The 20,744-nt window shown below is 43.9% G+C and overlaps 1 protein-coding gene across 1 annotated transcript in view; it reads left to right on the top strand.

The window, feature by feature from the left end:
* Positions 1-4,443, top strand: part of KIAA0586 (KIAA0586 ortholog) — a 71,944-nt gene extending 67,501 nt beyond the window's left edge. Inside the window, exon 32 of the mRNA XM_067295106.1 lies at positions 3,680-4,443. Coding sequence (XP_067151207.1) covers positions 3,680-3,825 — 146 coding nt within the window. The 3' untranslated portion in view covers positions 3,826-4,443. The remainder of the gene's footprint in view (positions 1-3,679) is intronic.
* The last annotated feature ends 16,301 nt before the right edge of the window (positions 4,444-20,744 follow it).

Here is a 20,744-nt window from a genome sequence, read left to right as displayed (position 1 = left end):
CCTATTTATCGAGGCACATATGTCTAAAAAGATAGCTCTTTTCACCGACAAGAATATGGTTCTGTTTTATCTCCTGATAGATTAAAAATAGAAGTTTTACTTAATGTACGGACACTGGCTTAAAGAAGTTAAAGCACATGTTTTTTATTTGGCTTAAAAATCAGACTTGTTTAGTCTTTTTATTTTGCCAAATAGAAAAAAAATTAAAAAGAAAGGTTCAAACATTTTTCTTTGTTCCTATTGTTGCCATATGGTATTAGTAACCAAAACTCCCTTCAGTGTGTTTTATTCCTTTTCCATTTGGCACACATTCGCAATACACTTGTATATAGCATACTCTCCGTGTGACGGTACCTCTCAGAGAAAAACTCTTTTCACAGGTCACCGGTTGGTTGACACACCATTAATTTTTATGTTTCTGTTAAACAAAGATCTGGAAATTTAGTACTGTACATGAATTTGTTATATAGATTGCCAAGCACAGGAAAAATTCCTAATCTGAAATCCGACCTTTTCCATCAGCGGGTCACCAAGATGTTTTCAGTCATTGTTGAGTTTCTACCAGTCGAGGGCCCTTATGCACTTATTAAAGGTGTCAGTTTTCACAGTTTACATGAACGTATTCTATTAGACAGTGACAATGAATTTGGAGAAATGGAGGTCAGCTGAGGTCGCAAGTTGCATTTATTGGATTTTAACAAGGAAAATTTTTATAAATACAGCTAAGTAGATGACTGCAAAATTGTTCTGAGTACTTCCAGAACTTCTAAAGAGGAAAAAAGCTGTGAAGACTACTTGTCTCCCTGCTCTGTGCTGCTTTATGGAGTGATGGAATTTTCCACTTCGTTTTTACTGTGCATCAGAAGATTACAAGCATCATTGCTATTTGCATATTTGTGGCTGAGGGGGTTAATCTTTAAGAAGAAAGTCTCTTAGTTTTGGTTATGAGCCGTTCTCTGATGACGGGGAGGGAGGAAAGTAAAATGGAATATTGCGTTGGTAAAGTAGGAGCTGGCCAAGGACTATGCAAGCACTAATATGGTGAAGAGCCAAAGGCAGATTCAGACATCAGTAAATATGCATGCTTTATAACATATTATGTGAGCATGAATACAAGCATTTAAACCTATGTACTTGCATTTGTGCGTGTATTCACATACACATCTCTGTGTGTAGATATGAATGTGTTTTATAAAATGTATGCACTGTGAATGCCAGAGGTTGGATTAAGCAAGAGGTGATAATGGTAAAGCAGATGTGAGAGTAACTTAATAGCTGCATCTTTGGGCTTGTGCAGAGTTCTAGGACTAGTAGCCTCCTGTCCTGGAAACTTGCAGTCATGAAGCAAAATCTCCTGTGGAGCTGAAATAGGATATCCATAAATTTTTACAGTTAAAATGCTGAAAATCTAGGTTGTATGTTTTCTTTGTGTATCTAACAAAGTCGAAGACTTCAGATTTCTGTATTTTTTAAAAAATATTGGCTTTGGATATTTTTTAAGCTGATCTTTAAGGATAATTGGATAGTCCAGGACCAGGTAACTTTTCTATTGAGCAGGTAGATGGAATTACTCGGTTGATTTCTCTGTGCTTTTAGCATTTTATAGCCAACAGAAAATTGAACTGTAGTTTGTCTGTAAAATATATTAGAGTATGTGTTAGGAAGAATGTAGACTGGTATGCTATGGTCTTTCAGCACCCCAGATTCAAATGCTTGGGAAGTTACTACAGACCCTTGGGATCAGGAAATATTCTTTTTTTTTCCTTTTCTTTTTTTAAACCTGAAAACAGCTGTTGAAACAATGACATCATGGAGTGTGGCATGACTGTGGAAATTATTAACCATGTAAAGCTTCGATAGCATCAAACTGCATACAGTGTCAGCGAGTATGGAATGGTTTGCTTTGGTGTCTAGGATGATTTACAGAGTTTCCTTGGGCATTACACATTCATATCTTTACTGTGTGTCGGCTTCACTTCTAACCAAATAAACATATATGTTTTTCTTCTGTTCCCATTCTGAATAACCTATTTTAATCATGCAGACATGGTTACAGACTAAGCTCGTGGAACTACTTCTGGAAGAACAAAACGCACATGTTGTTTGCACATCTCTGTGGTGTTACCATAAATGTGCTTTTGAATAATGTTCAGAAGATGTCGATTTTCTCGTGTATTCTTTCTGATCGTGCATCAGATTTGCCAACACAAACTGCGGCAGCTGTGCTTTGTGGAGGGGATTCGGGCAGGGAGCAAAGAAGGCTGCGCAAATAGTGAGGATAGGCTAGAGAAACCGTAGCCATTGACTCTTGCAAAGTGCATAAGTGGTTGTAGCAGGCGGGTGATGTGCTGACTCCCTGGGGACATAAAAGTTGTCACTGTGCTCTTCCTACGTCTGTGGAGCCCTGCCTTCCTGAGATGCAAGAGGCTTAGCTGGCACAAGTTGCTCCAGGTACTGGATTTACTGTCTTCAGCCCCGTTTATTTTTGACTTCCTAGGCAGTTGGCAGCTGTTTTAGCGTGAAAAACACGGGGTGAAATTTTATTTTAGCAGTTGTTTTTTTGTTGTTTTAATTAGTCATTTGAAGTGTGCTTTGCTACAAGTCAGATGAAAGCAGGTTACTACTGCAGTGACATAGTAGATAATTAACTGGGGTGAAAGAAAGCCTAAGTGTGGTGGGGTTTTTTTCTTTTGTTTTGTTTTTTCATTGAGAAACTAGTGTTTTAATTACCTAGGTGGCTAGGCTGTGTGTGGGCTTGTCCCTGGCAGAGTCCCACGCTGCGCAGGGCCAGAAGGCCGAGACCGCAAGAACGGAGAACGACGAGGTGCCGTCTCAGGCTTAGTGGAAGATAAAGTGAAGTTCTGCAAGCCGCATCTCCTGTGGGGCGGCTTGATGCATTTTCTCTGGTGTTTGTTGTAGGATGGAAGAAGGGGGATGAACCACAAGGAAGTAGCAACACCACATCATCTGTCAGGGAAGCAAGCTGGAGAAACAGCCCTGTAGTGGGAAAGAGCTAAAGCAACTGCTCACTTGTGTTTGGGCAGCTGAATCGCTGGGAGGGTGCTTTTCCCCACAACACATATAGCCAATAGCTTCAACTTGTATTGCTTTGCTTTTTATGATTTTATGGAGATATGCGTTATAGAGAATCCTTAATGTTTTCTAAGGATTTGATGCAAATAGACATGCACATATGGATGGAGTTTAGAAATACTATTAGTGTCTGCAATATCTCATTTCTTTTCCATGGAAAACATCAGTATACATTTTCGAAGTAGTTCTATGCCTACTGGAGATTTTATATAAATATATATATATATACACACACATACACCCATATACATATACACACACACACACACACACACACACACACACACATATATATAAAAAAGTGTGTGTGTGTGTATGCACGTGCATGTGGTGTGTATGTATGTAAATACCCACACTATATGTTCTCAGATATTCATCCCTTTATTATCTGATAGAGGACTGCGGTGGGTAAAACAACACCCTCTGAACTATGCGTCAAAGATATTGCCATATGCTGATTTTGGACAGTAAGGGTGTCTGTGTCTTTATTTTTCAATAAAGTGACACAGTATGGAGATGAATCAAGTAGTTAAACGATATATATCATAGACTGCGAATAATGTGTTTTATTCTGTTTTTATTTTAGGAGGGGATGCTGTCCTGCATTTAAATTCACAGGTTTCTGCAGCAAAGGTGTCAGTGAAGCTGCCTTCCATGAATATAGATAACCAAACTAGAAGTATCAGCAGTATACATGGGGATTCAGATTCTTCAGGGGCAGATACATTTTAAAGCTTATGGCTTTATGTGATAGTTGCTGTCTGAAGATTTTATCACTGGTACATTTTGTATGCCTAGTGTGATAGTCTGGATGTTTCATGAAAATATCAGTCTTTCAATACTGTTTATTTTCTACTATTTTTCCTTATAACTTTGATATGATTATGATTGTAAATTTAGGCAATTATTCTGTTTGTGAATATATCAAAATTTTAAACAAATAAAATGCCACCCTATGAGAATTATTGTGAGTTTAAGTCAATAAGGGTGAAGGCTAGTTATTGTATGTACAAATGAATATGAAAGTGATCTGTATTAAAATCGGTTAAAATACTCACTGTTGGAAAAAAAATGTTTGGCTCAGTACGGTTTCAGTACTGTCAAAATGTGGAGCCAGAGGAGAATATATTTCAAACAAGAGTTTGCAAGAAAACTGTTCTTTTTAAATACTTTCAGAGCTTGTTTATCCTTAGAAGACTGCTAGCACAATAAGACAGTAGTTCAAAATTGTATGTAAAAAAGACCACCAATGTTTGTATTGTTTTAAGACACATTTATTTTTGTAACTATTATAAGAATTTGTCAGAATTTTGATGTTTGTTTCCCTAAAGATTTTTTCCCGTGTGGAAACATGTCTGAATGAGAGATCGTATGCATTAAGTTATTTGCTTACATTTGTTTTATGTAAATTCCTCCTTCTCATGAGAAGGATCTATCTGCCACAGTCTCAACCCTTGGAAGCCCAGTAATCTCTAGTCAGAAATACCATGGTAATAATTTAACAGCCAGAGTGTGTGAACACATCATTGCTGCTCTCCAAAGGATTGCTTAGTTCATTCATTGCTTGAGTCAGGACAATGTGGTCTGTCCAGCAGTGACTTGTGGAGGAAGGTAGGATTGTCTGCCCCAGGCAGCATCTACACAAAATAAGAGAAATTCAGACATGTTCCAAGCAAGAAAACTAGGAAAGGAGCTTTTTTCCAAGCAGGGCAAACTCAGCTTTTGCTCTCTTCCTCATCCAATCCAAGTTTTCATGGGATATCTCTGGAAAATCTGAGACAGTGGCACTTTCAAAGACACGTAGCATGAAGTCATCTCTCAAAAGCTAAGAAAAAATATTCCTTTTTGGTTGACTTGTACCTTGTTGTGACATTGGAGCATATAACTTCATTTGCCACAGTTTCACTGCATCACCTAGTGAGAGGCACTTTGTTGTTTCAGATGCTCATAACCATGAACAGTTCCCATTACTCTTGTTTTATGGAGCCTGCACTGATTTCATTTCTCCTTAACAGAGAAAGATTAGAAGTTCCTCTTTGTTTTATTTTGGTCTCACTGACTACAAGGTTCAGTTGATTTGGCTGCAGAATCTACAAGGATAAATGGAACAAGAGAGAGCTTGAACCATTCAAGGTCAGTAATATCCAGAGGATTCAACTTTATAGGCAGTCTCTTTAGCACATTATAGAGTTGTATTCTTGTCTGTTCTGACAGATGTGTAGATAGCAGATTTGGGTGTGTGTAGGGGGGTAAAAGTGTGGCAGGCTTCATGCAAAGTAGAACATCACTTAAAAAAAAAAAAGAAAAAAAAAAAGGTACAGATGAGACAGCATTATTGGGAGCTGGTTTCCAGCATGCAATTTCATGAACATTTTCTCTAGTGGTAAAGCTGCTCTAGAAGTTCTCCTCTGCTGCTGGTGGCTTGTCACAGTGTATCTGCTTGGTTGTGCTGGTGCAGCTGTCTGTGGAATGGTACCATAAATCAGGTTATTGACATGATTAATGGTTTAAAGAACAGCAACCCTTTTCTGGGAAGGGGGAGATGTTTTTTTAACCTGCGTCAGTTTGCTACAGCATGGCATCAAAGAGATGCACTGGAACAACTGACAGGAGAATGAAATGTGGTTAGGAGGGCAAGAACTTCTTAAACCAGCTTTGCTGCAAGAGAAAACCTTCATGAAACTAAGTTCTGAGTGCTTTGTGAATCTGCTAGGTTTTTTGTGATGCTAATCTATAATTTAGGTCCCTTTTGTTGCAGTGTAAATAGCAAATGAGCTGTACTGTTCTTGTGCCCAGAGCTGTAGGCTTGGATCAGAACTGCACTGTGCTGAACAAAGTACTGTAACAGAATCGAGAACATTGCTGCTCCAGCCAGCTGACAAACTAAGTATAACACAAGAAACAACAGATGGATACACAGGCAAGGAGAGAGGACAAGGAAATAATGAGACAATCCTGGCCAGTGGGAGAGGCCGATGTCTCGTTGTACCGGGAAAATAACTGTGTCAAGTCTTACTTTCAGCAATGCTGAGCATGACACATGTTTCTTTAATTCTCTTCTTGGGAACAAATGCATTTAACTTGAAGGTGCTGTCATTGTCGTTGACTGCCTCCTACAGAAATGAACTGAATTTTTAAGCAAGTAGATCAGAAAATGCCCAGTGAAGACCATTTTTCAGACTGTTTTCCAAACTCCATATAGAGTTACACTGATTGACACAGATTTATGTTCTCTCCCAGCTTGACATGACTGGTGGGTTTTTTTGGAAGCATTTGAATGCTTGGCAGTGTGGTTCAAAGATCCGGTGCTGGTAGGGATTACACTGTGGCAGTGGGATGTGCTAAGTGTCCATCCCCACTGCAGTCTCCGTTGTTCCCGTTCAAGGACAATTTGTGAGAGGTGAAGAAAGTGCAAACTGTTTGCTTTTCCTTCCCCAGAACTGAAGTATCTTGCCACATAAACATAAGACGACCGCTGTAATTCTGGCACCCTGTGCATAGATCATATTACAAGCATTTCTAATCCTAGGAACAAACTAGAGGCTGTGGGGGGGGGTTGGGGTTTTGGGTTTTTTTTTTTGCTTTGTTTTTAATCAGACTCTCCATTTTGCCTTTGAAAAGGAAAAAAATGCATCTTCTAGAAATTTATCTATTTTTTACTATTTTTTACTTTTGGATTTAGTCTCGTATTTCAGATTCCTGTAAATAGTTTTCCGGAGTTTGAAATGGTAAGCACATGTTCTGTGAACAGAGCCAAGCCGTGATAAGGAATTCATCTGTCTGTGTCTCAAAGTTCCATTTTGTTTCTACAGCTTTTATGATTGAAAATGCACATTTCTCATGGGCACTCACAGAACTGAAACAGCATGATTTGCAAGCTTGCTAAATGGATTTCTTCCAAGCAAGTCATTGGGGTATGTCATCAAAGCTTAACAGCATCAAATAGAATTCCATCCAGCAGAAGTATTAAAAACCCACCTCTATATAGCTATATTTTTCAGTTAATTCTCAGCAGCATAGAGGTGGGAGGTGGGTTGTTATTGGATTCCAAGACGGTAGTGTGGAAACCAAAACCCTTGCTTTATTTCTTGGTTCAACTGAATTTTTGGTGAAGCTTTCTTGAATCTTAAATCAGGAAACACTAAAACAAGAGCATTTGATCATGGATTGCACTTGCAGCATATTAAAGCAGGAAACTGAACTGTAGGAACTATTTGTTTTTGTAGGCCATCTTTTTCTGTCTTTGGTAAGTAGAATGTGGCAGTTTGGAAGTAAGGTACTCAAAATCCATTTTTTTTCCCCTCCTCCCTCCCATAAGTAAAAAGGGAGATGCAGTATGGTGATGGCAGTAGCAATAGAGGGAATGTGTAGATCAGCAAGGACATCACACGATTCCTGACATGGGTTGGGAACCCCATTTCCAGGCCAGTAGAGACTTTTGGGACAGGACTTCAGCTATAAACTGGTAGTTAGCTTGTCTGATGCTAGTGTCACCCTTCCCCTGTTTAGCTGAGTTATGTTTTTCAGTATAGGTAGCAAAGAATTTCATGTGCAGACTTAATCTTATCTATTATCTATTATCTTATCTATTTTTTTATTGCTGTTCACCTTCATAATTCAGAGATGGAAGTTGTGAAAATTAGCTGCTAAAAACATGCACTGACTTTCTGAGGTGCTTTACAGATCCATGCAGGAGAGTATTTCAGTCCTGATTTGGTAAAGATGTACATGCCAACCTTCTCCTAGTGAATTAAATACTCAGATGTTTAAAGTTACACATGCATAAAAATTTGTTGGAGCCCAGTCTGAAATTCAGACATTTAAGGGCTGGAACCCTGCAGCTATTAAACAGCTCACTAAACATTAGGCAAAAGAGTTTAAGGCAGAAAGGCAAGAGGATTGTGTCCTAGTGAATTGGTATGACATGAGAAGGTCATGTTTTCTATACGTGTCCAACATTGTTTTCTCATGTGTAGGACTGAAAACTATTGTGGAAGCATGTTTGTACTTGTGATATTTGTCCTGGGACTGGTGGGCAGGCCTGTTTCTATAGGGCTCTCTTTCTCTTCCTTTCTTCTGCTGCACTCCTGTGTTAGATCTATGTTATTTTGTAAGTTGTATTTAAAATATTCCTTATTATGATTGTATGTTGATGCCTCCCCCACCTTCCAGGACTTGGATGTGATTTTACCTCTTTGGTCCTGCAGATGCAACTGTATCATTTACCCATATCTTGATTTTGTAGCATCTTTGAGCAGTCTTCCATCGTTGCGTGTTTTGACATTCTCTTGTTTCTATCAAGATAGTGGTACAATTATTTATAAAATGGTGTGGCAATGCTAAGTCAGTAGGAATTCTGGCTGCTTCTTCATGGCTTCTTCAGCCAGATGAGGTGGTTCTCTGCCTCTCCAGGGTGGTCCTTCTTCTAGCATCTCATCACAGAAGCAGGTTAGGGAACTGCAACAGAAGCTTTTGTCAGAATTTTCTATAAAAAATGTGGAAATCTCACTACGCTGACTTGGCCGACTGAGCAGTGGTCAAAATAACGTTCTAGGCCCTGCTCCTGTAATGGCAATAATACAAACACGCAATACTGTGTCCGTGCTTCTGTATGCGTGGTAAGAAGGTGAACCCTGCATTTGCTGCCAACCTCTGTCCTGAGACATGAGTGCAGAAAATGGACTCTTCTGGTTTGGGGGTTATTCTTCTTTGTACATTACTTTGTATTTAGGTTAGAAACCGGAAGGTGAGAGAGAACTCAGATCAGAAGTGTGATCCGGAGTGATGCGTCTGAGGCCCTTTGTCAGGATGGGGGGAAAGTCAGTCCAAGAAAGGGCTCTTGTATGAACATGTGTCTTCTCATCCCTCTGCAGAGCCTGCTTGGAGCAGAGAAGTGCCATTTTTTTCATGGGTGTTCACCCCAAAGGCCCGTAGGTCTTTCAGGTTGACCAGTCCTGCGCTGATGCTGTTGAGTACCTTGAAGGGATACACGAGGACCCTGAAATGGCTCAACTAAAAGCCAGGGGGGTTCTTGCCTGTGCAGTTCCCGTTGCAGGATTAGGGCAGTTCACAGAAAAGTAGTTGGGAACAACTGAGAGATGCAAAAATCGGAGTCATCTGAAGAGTTGAGCGAGTGCTGAGCAAAAGAATAAGTGAAAGCCTGGCTCCACTCTAGGCACCGCCATCTGAAGAGTAGCAGTCTTGCCACTGCGGTCTACCCTGCAGTGACCCGAACCCCCAGCCAAATGCCGAGAGGGAGGTTGGGGAGCAAGGCAGTGAGCACTGCTGGCAGCAGGACAGGGCACTCCTCGGCGTGCCGGTTGTTGTTCCTCTGCCCTGGGCAGGCCCAGCAGCGGGTCTGTGTGCTGCTGGCAGTGCAAGTGGGGTCATTTCCCTGCTCTACTGTCTCAGCTTGCTGATTTCTTAGTGTCAGCTGATAAATTCTCCCCAGATTGGTGCCTGTTTTTTAATATACTTACAGTTTTATTTCCCCTACAGCCTATTATCACCTTAATAGCCAACTGTTTGATTGCCATGTAAAAATCTTGCCACTGTAATGATGACTTAGAGCTTATTTTTAATGGGTTCTGGGAGATACTTCTTGCAGTGACCAGGGATTTTGCTGGGTGAATGGCATCCTGTCATTCTTTTTCCTTATTTTTATTCTGACAGTCTTGGAAATTGTCTGTGCTCTTCCTACATGATGTGCCCTTGGAGAAGGGCATTCAGCATCCTGCATCTGTCACATAAATACCATCTTCCGTGTTGCAAAGCTGCTACTCCTTCCCTGCTGTTTCCTTAATCAGCACCTATGGCAAAGCAGCAGGTACCGAGTCACTGATCAAACATGGCACTTGCTGTGAAACCCAGCATCTGCTTAAACAGCAGTTATGTCTGCTAATGTCAATGGTTTAATACTGCTTTTTAGGCAGAATTCCCTGCCACCGTTATCAGTAGGTGTTTGTGCTCCAGAACCCAAATCAGCACCTGGGATAATGTGGTGCTGGGTATGGTACAGCAAGGGGTTCCTCCTGCCCTGCAAACTTTGCAGCTCAAGCCTGAGGGGGACCTCCCGTTCTGTGCTCAGGCTGCTGTGCCGTTGCCTCTTTCTATGCCAGACACTTAACGGTTGATTATTATTTTTTCTTTTTTTTTCTCCTCCAGTATGACTGGGGGAGATCAACTGAATAAAGCCATCTTTGCAGTAAATATCTTATTTTCTTCTTTTTGCAAGCAGTTGTATTATTGCCTCTTCTAAATTTGGTATGTATGTTTTTCAGGGCAGGGGATGCCGGTGATTGTGACTAGGTTCTTGCATGCTTTTATGGGAATGATACTGGCTAGTTTCTGCAGGTCCTGCTAAATCCAGGAGGGTACAGAGAGATGGGACAGTGCCCACACCACAGAGAGGAATCCTTGTGGAAAATGAAGAGCAGGAGGGTGACAAGTCCCCCTTTCATGCTTGCGGGAACAGTTTTGCATCTTCTCGCTGGATTGTTTGACAGGTAAAGATCCTTCAGGCAGGAACTGTTTTTTCTTTTCCCTGCCCTGGGCCGATTGTACAGACAGCGCCTAATAAATAACAGGAAAGGACTGTTCATCCCTACATACCTGGGCTATTTTTGTTGTTATCTTAATTGCTTCATTCTCACAACCCACACTCAATCTTTTCAGAATATCAGAGCCTTGAACTTCATTCCAAGAACTTGAGGAAATCTCATGTCTCCCTGCCATTTTCCAGCCTCTCTCATCTGAAGGAACAAACCCTATCTCTCCCTGCCTGATGCCGTCTGAATTTCCTCCAGGATTATCTAAACAGTGCCACGTGACCCATTTCTCTCAAGCACTCTACAAATGGGAAAGCATAAATCATGTCTCCCTACAAATAAGCACAACTGGCAAGATGTTATTTTTCCCTGTCTGAAGTCACACCAGTTCTTTAATCTGCCGCCTCCTGGAAGCATGTCTGTTCAGAGAAAATACAACCATTATAATGTATACACAATGTTCTTCTGCCACTTTTTGATGCAAACTATAACGGGAACTGCATGCCAGAAACATTTAAAATAATGCAAGCAAGTGAATACCTCTTACTGTTTTCACTTCTCTTCAACTTGGCTTTGAAACCAGAAAGCATTCCTGCTTGTAAGGAAATGAATAGCCAGCTAAAAAAGGGAAAATCCTGAATGTGAAATCCCAGTGGAGCTTCATTCTCAAACTTGTGACTTTCAAGCGTCATGTTATTGTTGGGGGGGGATTGGGACATCACCCACATTTAGTTTTGAAAATATTCTTTGTAAACTGCAGAAAAGGTAAGTTCTTGCCTTAAAAAAAAACCAACTCCGAGCTGAACACTTTAAAATACTTCAAAAACTGGAGATGTTTTTACAGCTAAACCTTGTCTGGAGTTCATTTAAAATAATTGTGTTTATATGGAGGTGAGTTAGTGCACAGAGCTCTGCCAATGCCTCAACTGTAGTTAAAAGTACACAGCGAAGAATTATAAACCTGGTAATTAAGTTTGTGAATGTAACACGGAGCATGTGCAAGAATCCAGTGGTAGAAAGTCAGTTTTGGAGGAGGAAAAAAGCCAAACCAATCTTTAATGGGTGCTGAACCTTGGAGGAATATTCTGGGGGAAATGAATGATGGGACCATGCCTTTCATTACAAAACAACTGTGTGTATGTGAAAGAAAGCCTACACGGTGGTCCTGTTGCTGTGTCTTCACTGAGGGTGGGATTCAGTTTGCCCAGCTGTAAAGATGTTCACATTTCTGCTAGGTCTCAGGACATCCGTATAGTCTGTGGAACAGGTCCTCTAGGATGTGAGCCATCACACCTCTTGGAGACATCTCCTTTAGGGTAAGGGGGCTCTTTCGCTTCACCAGCCAGAAGGAAGACTAGATTTCAGGGATCAGGAGGCAGTAGAGATGAACCTGTATCAAGTGTCATTTTCCGATAGCACCGTTGGCATGAGTGCCTCCAAGTGAAGAGCCCTTGTCTTCCAACTTTTGTTTTTGAGGGCTTTGAGGAGAGTTGACTGCTAAAATAAATATTTGGAGTTAGCAGTGACCTGAATGGGTCTCGGCTAATGTTTGACAGTTCCACTCCCTTCCTTCATCCTGGGGCAAATCTTAGAAAACTTTGTAAAGCAGTTCATCTCCTATTTTAAGTAAGGACTGTCTGCTTGAAAGTAAAATGTACTTATGAAAAGAGTTACGCATCTGATGTGTATATAATACATGGGAATGTCTCCGGCATGTCTGTGCTATGTGGTGTTTCTAGGAGCCTGAGAAAGCATTTCTCTCGCACAAATTTTTTCTGGCAGGATTACTTCCCATCTAAGGCCTGTGAGCAATTGCAGAGAGCAAGGCCTTTCAGTTGTGCTTTGATGGTCAAAAATGTGGTTGCCTTGAGTGTTGGCTGATAGGAGAAGTAGTTTTATTTCAGGCAGCCTCTGCTGTTGCTTTCAGCTGATCAGTAATTGAAGCTTGTGGCTGTTGCAAGCCCTCTGCTGACCCTCAGCTTGTCTCCTATCTCCGTCTGCTGATATTTAGCTGTTATCTGAGATGCTTTTCCTGCCCAGGCTCCCAGCCTGGTTCTGGTAGGCTGGACTGCCTCCCTGCCAGCTGTGATGTGCTGTGGCACCTGCCCTTTACTGCCCCGCAAGAAAGCGGGGGTACGGAGTCTGGTGGCTACTCCCTGCTTCTAAGCTCGGTCATCATGGTCTTCATCGTTAGTGTGCCCTATGCTGGCTAGGTAACGTCGGCTACAGAGAAAAAGCTTCCAAATGCGTGCTAAAAAAGGAGTTACAGGGGAAAAGGGAGAGGACAAGAAGAAGGGTTATAAATTATGCTGACGAGAATATAAAGCAGATAAAGTAGGGGAGTGTGTGTTGGCAGCAGAGTGGCCCTGGGCTGGGTTCTCACTCATTTTGGTCTGGATCTGTATGACCACAAGATCTATTTCTCCGAGTGGGACTAGGCTGGAGGAATCTCAACGAGATCAAAGCCAGATAATTTTATTACAGCAGTCTGCAAGTTTCTTTTTTTGGTGGATATTATTGCCGCTTAATGTAGGGGATCAAATTCTCAGCTGATATAAATCTGCATGTAGCGCCTTTGACTTTTATGGTACTAGAGCCATTTAGGGCAACTTGTGATTTACTGTGTTTGTGTTAGCACTCTGCATGGATGGTTCCCAAACTGTGGTCTGCAGACTACTGGAGTCACAAACCGCTGGTACGTGGCCCTCAGCTGTGTGTTTGCAATCGCCTCCATAGTATGTTCAACTAAAGACTTAATAATTAAGACTGCCTAGTACTTCATGATAAATTTTGTGTGTTGACAGCAGTCTGTGGTCCAAGAACTATGGACCCCACTGCTCTAAACACTTTGCACTAATTCATTAGCTTTTAATTTGTGTAAATAGAGATTCTCAGTACATTTTTGCTGTTGCTTGTGGGACTGGGGAAGATCTTTGCTGGTGCTAGCAGCTTTAGCAAAAAATTTGGTTCTTCAGATAACAAATCTTAGGACTGGCAGCTGAACCAGGACATGCTGCCATTTTAATGAACTGTAAATTTAGAGCATCTTAGCACACTTGGAAAAATTATAAATCATAGGTTACTTCTATTTTTTTTTTCTCCCAAAGTGCACAAGTAGCCAACCATTAGGTTTCTTTCAACTGTGACAGGCTAAATGTTTCAAAATGGGGCTATATTACGGCTGAGCGTTGCGCTGCGGGATCAGATAGAACATCTGTTCCTGAAGAATGCTGTGTAGAAACATCAGTTCCAAACAGAGATAAGCCAGTTCGAACAGGATATGAGGGAACCTTACAAAGCTGAGAAAATTACTGTCATGACAGCTGTAAAACCAAAAACTCTTCGAGCTGCATCATGGGAACATTGCTCTTAAACAGAAGCAGAGCGCTGCACTGCGTTTCTATGAAGTGCACCGCGGAGCGGGAAAACACAGACATCTTGCATAACATTTACTGGCATTATAACATTTCGTTCCAGTTCCCATCTGCAGGAGCATTTCATAAGCTGCAAGATGGCTTAGGATGCAGATTCCCAAATGAGATCAGTTAGTTAGAAGTTCAGATAATTTTTGAGTGCAAACGTGAGACAATTGTCACCGATTCTGCTCTGTAGGCATCTGCTTGCGGTCACTGTCAGAAACAGCACAAAGCTAGATGGATTCAGGGTTTGGCCCTTTAGAGCCATATGCTTCAATTTATCTGTTATTTTTATAGATATTTCTGTACCTTGCTAGAGCCACAGCTTTGTTAGGGAAGGATTCTTTATATTAATTTTTTTTCCCCCCCAAGGTGGTGTTTGGTGTAACAGGAGTTATTAGTTGTGATACTTAGTTTTTGCATATCAAATGAAACCTCTGAAGAAAACTGCTCTCAGAAGCTGAATGGTTTAAGCGGTGGAAAGCTGAACTCTTGCTGCAAGGAGGGGCCGGCATAAAGGTAACGCAGGCAGTTCTGACACAGTCCAAGTACCTGATCAAATACTATTTTTCCATGACTTTGTTTTTGGCAATATATGAACCGTCTGGGTTAATACTACTAGTATAACTCACACAGTATCAACACAAAATGGAAATTTTTAATGTAAAAAGTTAAAAGCTTGCAAAGATTTTGAGCAACTTGAAAAGAAGCTCTTAAAGGAGCAGGGCCTAGGACAAGCTTAGAATCATGAATGTATTCTGGATTACTGTGTCCAAGCCTCAATTTAACATGATATTTAAAATACATGCCTATGTTTAGGCACAAAAATACTTGTACTGACTTCAGGGAGACCCGTCACATGGGTAAATTTAGGCATAGGCTTACATGTCTCACTGAACGAGAAACTTAGGCATTCATTTCCTTCCTCCTCCTCTTCTGATCCCAAATAGGAACAACTCAAACTTAAAATAAATCCCATTTGAGTACATAAAGCAGATGAGCGCAAAAACACTGCGATATATTTTATACTAGTTCTTAAATCTTGCTGATCACTAATCAGATAACTCTTCCTCGCTCAGACAAACTAATGCATATAGTATTTCAGCTCTCAGACCGCATGCTGGTATGTGTAGATGTATTACGGGCTGTGCTGGAGGACGGAGAGTGTATATAGCATCTTAGAATTTGGGCTGTTCAATTAGAAATGAAAAATTTTTAAGACGTCTTCCATGAAAGCTGTTATTTAACAAGGAGCTTTTTCATTCAGCCAAGAAATGCTGCTTTGAAAGTGGTGTTGCTGCAAAGCCGGTTTAAGAGTGGATTCCTGATGCTTCTAGTGGAGATCACAGAGTCACAGATTCGCTGAGGTTGGAAGGGACCTCTGGAGATCATCTAGTCCAACCCCCCTGCCCAAGCAGGGTCACCTAGAGCACATTGCACAGGATTGCATCCAGGCGCGTTTTGAATATCTCCAGAGAAGGAGACTCCACCACCTCTCGGGGCAACCTGGTCCAGTGCTCTGTCACCCTCACAGTGAAGAAGTTTTTCCTCATGTTCAGATGGAAGTGTCTGTGTTTCAGTTTGTGCCCATTGCCTCGCGTCCTGTCGCTGGGCACCACTGAAAAGAGTCTGGTCCCATCCTCTCGACACCCTCCCTTCAGATACTTGTACACATTGATGAGATCTCCTCTCAGCCTTCTCTTCTCCAGGCTGAACAGGCCCAGCTCTCTCAGCCTTTCCTCATAAGAGAGATGCTCCAGAGAGATGAGAGAAAATGATTTCTCCTGCTGCTCCCTGTCCTCTTCTGCCGTCCCAGCGGGAGGAATTCGTTCCAGATGGCGATGGTGGGTGGGAGCTGCCTGTGCCTGGAAGCACGGAGGTAGGTACGTGCAGTTTCCGGGGACGACCTGCGAGGAGGAGCACATGCTGGACACCTCTCCTGGGGGATGGCCAGAGGACAAGCGTGCCAAAGCCCCACTGCTTCCTGCTCCTCTCCCTGGCGGTGTCGCCTGGCCCTTCCCCTGCTTCCTCAGAGACCACCGGAAGTACCAGGAGAAGATTTACAATCCCTGGGTTCGCGCTTCGTGAGAGGGCTGGGACTGAGCACGGCATGTAATTTCCTGCCAAATTCACCAACTGCTCCTGTCCCCCATGCTCCGAGAGCTCGGATGGACGTGCAGGAAGGTCAGTGCTGCCCCAGTGCCGGTGGAGGCACGTCTCTCGTGGGCGAGCATCCCCTGCCAAGCCGAGAGATGCTCAAACCATCTTCCCTCCCCACGCAACAGAGCTGGCCGCCAACCTGGCTCTGCGCCCGGGCTGGGCGCCCCTCGGAGGTGTCCTCCGCCATTTAAAAATAGCACTTTAAAATTTGAGACACATCTGTGAATAGCCTGCTGGGTTGGAGCACATGCCGTGGAGATGCCAGAGGCTGGTGCTGCCGCCGAAACGCAGCAGTTCTGTCCTCTCGCACAGCCCTGGCCCTGCCTAGCCCGTGTTTTGATCTACAGCTCCTGACTGCAGGTGTTTAAGGTGTGGCAGATCAGATTGGCCGAACAGCCGAAGCGGAGCAGCTCCCGGAGGATCTGTCAGTACATCAGTGCCTTCAAGAGGTGACCGTGGCTCTGGCTGTTGCAGCGCGATGGGAGTTTTGCACAGGCCTAATGATCTGATCTATATCTCGGGGGTTATGACAACTCTCGGCTGGGGTGCGGCTGAAAGTTTCCGAAAGTAAGAGCGGGGGAAAAAAGAAGCCGGTCTATCGACTTCAGTTCAGCCCAGTACTAACTAGATCATTGCATGCGCTTGCAGCCTGGCACTGCCAACGTGCCAGCAAGCAGGGAAACGCAACACAGCTGTGAGTCCCTGCTCCTTTTCCTTTCAAAAATTAAAAGACAACTTGCAGTGAATGTGGTCAACGGAGATGATCAGGCACTGCAAATTCTTAAACAAAGCAGTTCCCCCCGATGTGTTGTGGGAACTTCCCCACCAGCCGGAGAAGTAGGGATTTCTTGCAAATTATAGTATATCATGTGCTACAGTGGATGCTGTATGGCCGTTGCCTACCACCCCGGATGCCTGAGGAGCATTAAATGATCACCCTTGCAAGGCAGTGCTCGAGTGACCAGCTTGGCCAGTTTTGCTGCTGCTCGCCATGGCCTCTGTCCTCTTGCAGTGATGCTCCTCAGGCTCTTTGCTGAGCCACCTCGTTGCGGTAAATCGGCAGAAAACCGGCCCACAGGACGGCTGAATGGTTTTCCGGTGACTTGGTGCACAGCAAGGCTCAGCTGTGGGTCGAGCAGTGCCACATCTGGCCCAAAGGAGGGCTGAGAGCGCAGAGCTGGGGAGAGCAGAGCAGGACCGTGCAGCTGCCTCAAGGCAGGCTGCCACCAGTGCCCGGCGGTGGAAATGCACTGCTCCAACTGGCCTAAGCAAAGCTCAGAAGCGGGTCCCCCTCGCACCTCCTTGGAGACTGCTCTCAAACCGCTCCGCTCTTCTCTCCTGCAGGCCTGAACGTCGGTTCCCTTCATCAGCCCCACGCTGCAGCTCGCTGTCAGTGGGTGCCCCAGCCAAGGCGCTGCCCGGCTCTACGTGGTGCCGGTTCCTGCATGTGTTGTGCAGGCTCCAGGCCTGTTTCTACATCCCTTTGCCTTTTTTCCAATTGCACAGCTTCTGTTGGCTTCGTTCACCTTGCAAACATTTCTTTTGCTCATCCTTTGCCTTTCCACATTTTACTTTCTCCGCAGCCTGTTTTTGTGCAGTTCATTGACCCTGCCCAAATATGGAGCCTTGCATTTTTCTTATGGGCTCATGAGCTGTTTTTTATATGAATTAGCAGATCCCGATAAGGAGGCTCCATCTTGTGACCCAGCTGTCTACAGGCCCTGTGTCAGCAGCCCTGCCACCACCCGGGAGTCCAACGCCAGGCAGAGAAGCACCAGTTTAACGCAGCAGCAGAAACACTTCCTGACACCTTGTTTGTGCAAAGAGCATTTCAGAGGAGCAGAGGCTTCTGTAGCCAAAAGCACTGATACAGGAGCTTCATGTAAATGCTGATTTTAAAACCTTTAATTTGGACATGGGTTAATAAGGGCAAAATAGAGTTGCTGCTTGGGTCATTAGATGTTGACACAAGGACTTCTGCTCATGACTTTGCTTATGTCTTTTGTAGGATATTGTGGTGCTCTCTCTGCTGTCCACCCTGCAAGCGCTCTAGAAATACATGGGGTAGCAAATGAGTGCTTTGATTTTTTTTTTTTTTTTTTTTTTGTGTCGAGTTTAATTCCTTACACAGGAAGCAGATAATGTCCATTTTGAATCTGGGGCACGAGATTCCAGCCCTGTTCTATGGATGCATTTTAAGTGCTGTTTTTGACCCAGACGGTTTGTTGTTTCCTAAGCGCTAGCTAACTGGCCGGTCTGGGGGCTGTATCGATCTGCTCACTTATCAGCTAAGTTCATTTCCATGGCTGCTCTGACTGTCTCATCGATACCCACATTAATGTGCACTTTGCAGCTTCTCGTCAGCTTTGCCTGGAGTGGGAATGTAGTTTTCATCTTTCTGCTGAATTTACACGAGGTAAATTTACAGAACTGTAAAGGACTACCAGCTTCCCAGGCTATATCAGCGACGTTGCTATCTTTAAGTGAAAACCCGAGGCTGAATTGGTTTCTCTTGTTTCGCCAGTTGGCTCAGCGTTGTGGTTGGTATTTACTGCTTTTGCTCTGGTCCTTGATTCCTGTGTCGCTTTGTCATATTGTGCTGTTCCCATGAAACACTGGAATATCATGTTCTCCTTGGTCTATGCCAACGACTTGGGGAGGGCGGCAATTTTACCAGATGCTTTTCCAGCTTCAGGCGCGAGGAGACTGCTCAACCTTTGCCTGCCTTTTGTTAAGCTGCATAAATCATATCTGTGGTGTTCACTTCTCCAAAGGGAGCCAGCGAAGAAAGACATCTGCCTCCATCCTGCTGCAGATCTAGATCCTTCCTAGGTTAACAGGGAGGCATTTGAACGCGGTTTTCCTTGACTTGTGTTCTGCCAGTCCACTTCTTGCTTTTGAACAAAGAAAGAAATCCCTGCTATTCCAAAAGAAATGGTTTTAAGCAGTTAGGAGGCTGTAAGAAAAAAAGAAAATAACGATGCTGGGAGGAACTTTGCAGAACCTCCAATGATTCATCTGTGACCAGCAATGAAAAAATGTACTTGGGCCGCTTTTCCGAAGCTTTGGCCAGGGGTTGAATTCTGGTGACGTCTATGCTAAATTAGTCTGTGATATCAGCAGCAGTGCGGTTGTACCTGCACTGAGCTCTTTGAAAGCCTCCCCATGGATCCTTTGCAGAATGGGGACAAACAGTTTCCGTTGTTTTTCTTTGTAGCTGTTCAGTCTGCTCTTGGCGAACGCAGGCCTGGAGGAGAAAGGGAAGCCGTTGGCTGCCCAGCTGGAGATGGCAGCATGACTGGTTTTGGGCGCGCGGGTTGGTACATCGAGCCTTCTGAAGCCGCCCTTGAGTGGAAGTCACCGTGTGGCAGGTCCCTCGCGGGAGCAAACGGCGACGTCGGAGCTGCGCGGAGGCGGCAGCGGCACGGCAGCGTTTTCGGGCCGGGTGGAGCAGCCCCCTTCCACGGGTGAAGGCCTTTCCCCAGCCCGAGATGTGCCGAGAGCCTTTACCAGGGGAGGCCACGTGAAGCTATCGCCTTTCGTACCCGCTTGCTTTCTCCTCTTGTCTTAAAGCAAGCGCCTTTTCCCCAAGGTGCAGCTGTAAAATACACTTTAACAGCACGCTCTTTATAACTTTTTATGCAGCCACGTTCTAATTAAAAAACAAAACTCACTAGAAATTGCTTTCCAAGGGACCTACCCCAAGTGGGAATTGACAGTATTTGCCGTACATCAGCCAAACCTTAAAAAATTTTTTTTTTGGAGCGCAGCACTTCCAGCTCATGGGAATTGGCTGTTCCCTGCCTGAAAGCCCTGCACGGTGCTTTGCTAAGGACAGGTCTTAAACGCACAAAACCATCCCCAGGAGCACAAGGATCTGGTGCATGGTCGTGCTGGGAAAGTGAAGCGTCAGCAGGGAAAGTCGTTCCTCGATCCGGCTGCCCTTTGGACAGATGCCGTTTTTTTGGGGATGCAGCCAATCTGCCAAGTTCACCCGACGTGCACGGTCCCCATCCCGGTGCATCCTAAAGGTGTTATGAAACTCAGTGACCTTTCAGGTGTCATATCGTAAAACAAGCAAGAAGTAGGGTATCACCCCAAAGATCGTGCAGTTACAGCTCCGTGACATAAGGGCAGGATTTCTGCGCTTCTCACTTGTTTCTGGTACTGCAGGCCTAAAGGGTAACATGCTTCCAGTTATTTTCACCCTGCAGTCACGAGAGCCAAGGACTTGCCCTCTTTGGTTGATGAGAGCTGGTGTGACAGCGGGTGGCCTGAGACGAGCGGCTGATGCTTCAGAGCAGCACTAAATCCGGTGACTAAGTGCTGTGACAGTTTTGATGGCACCAAGTGGTTTGGGTCGTTCTTTGTGGCCAGCGGCTGCTCCAGGAGCGCTGCGACAATGTCGCTCCAGGTCGGGACACTTCATTAAGGGCACGTTGGCGTCTAAGCCCCCAGACTTGGTTTTGAAGTGTTTTGTGAAAATCCCCAGCCCTTTCCTCAGATGCTATCCCAGTGGTGTAAAAGC

This window comes from Apteryx mantelli, chromosome 4 (assembly GCF_036417845.1).
Source record: "Apteryx mantelli isolate bAptMan1 chromosome 4, bAptMan1.hap1, whole genome shotgun sequence".
In the NCBI taxonomy this organism is placed as follows: Eukaryota; Metazoa; Chordata; class Aves; order Apterygiformes; family Apterygidae; genus Apteryx; species Apteryx mantelli.
This window is presented reverse-complemented; position numbering and strand designations above follow the sequence as displayed.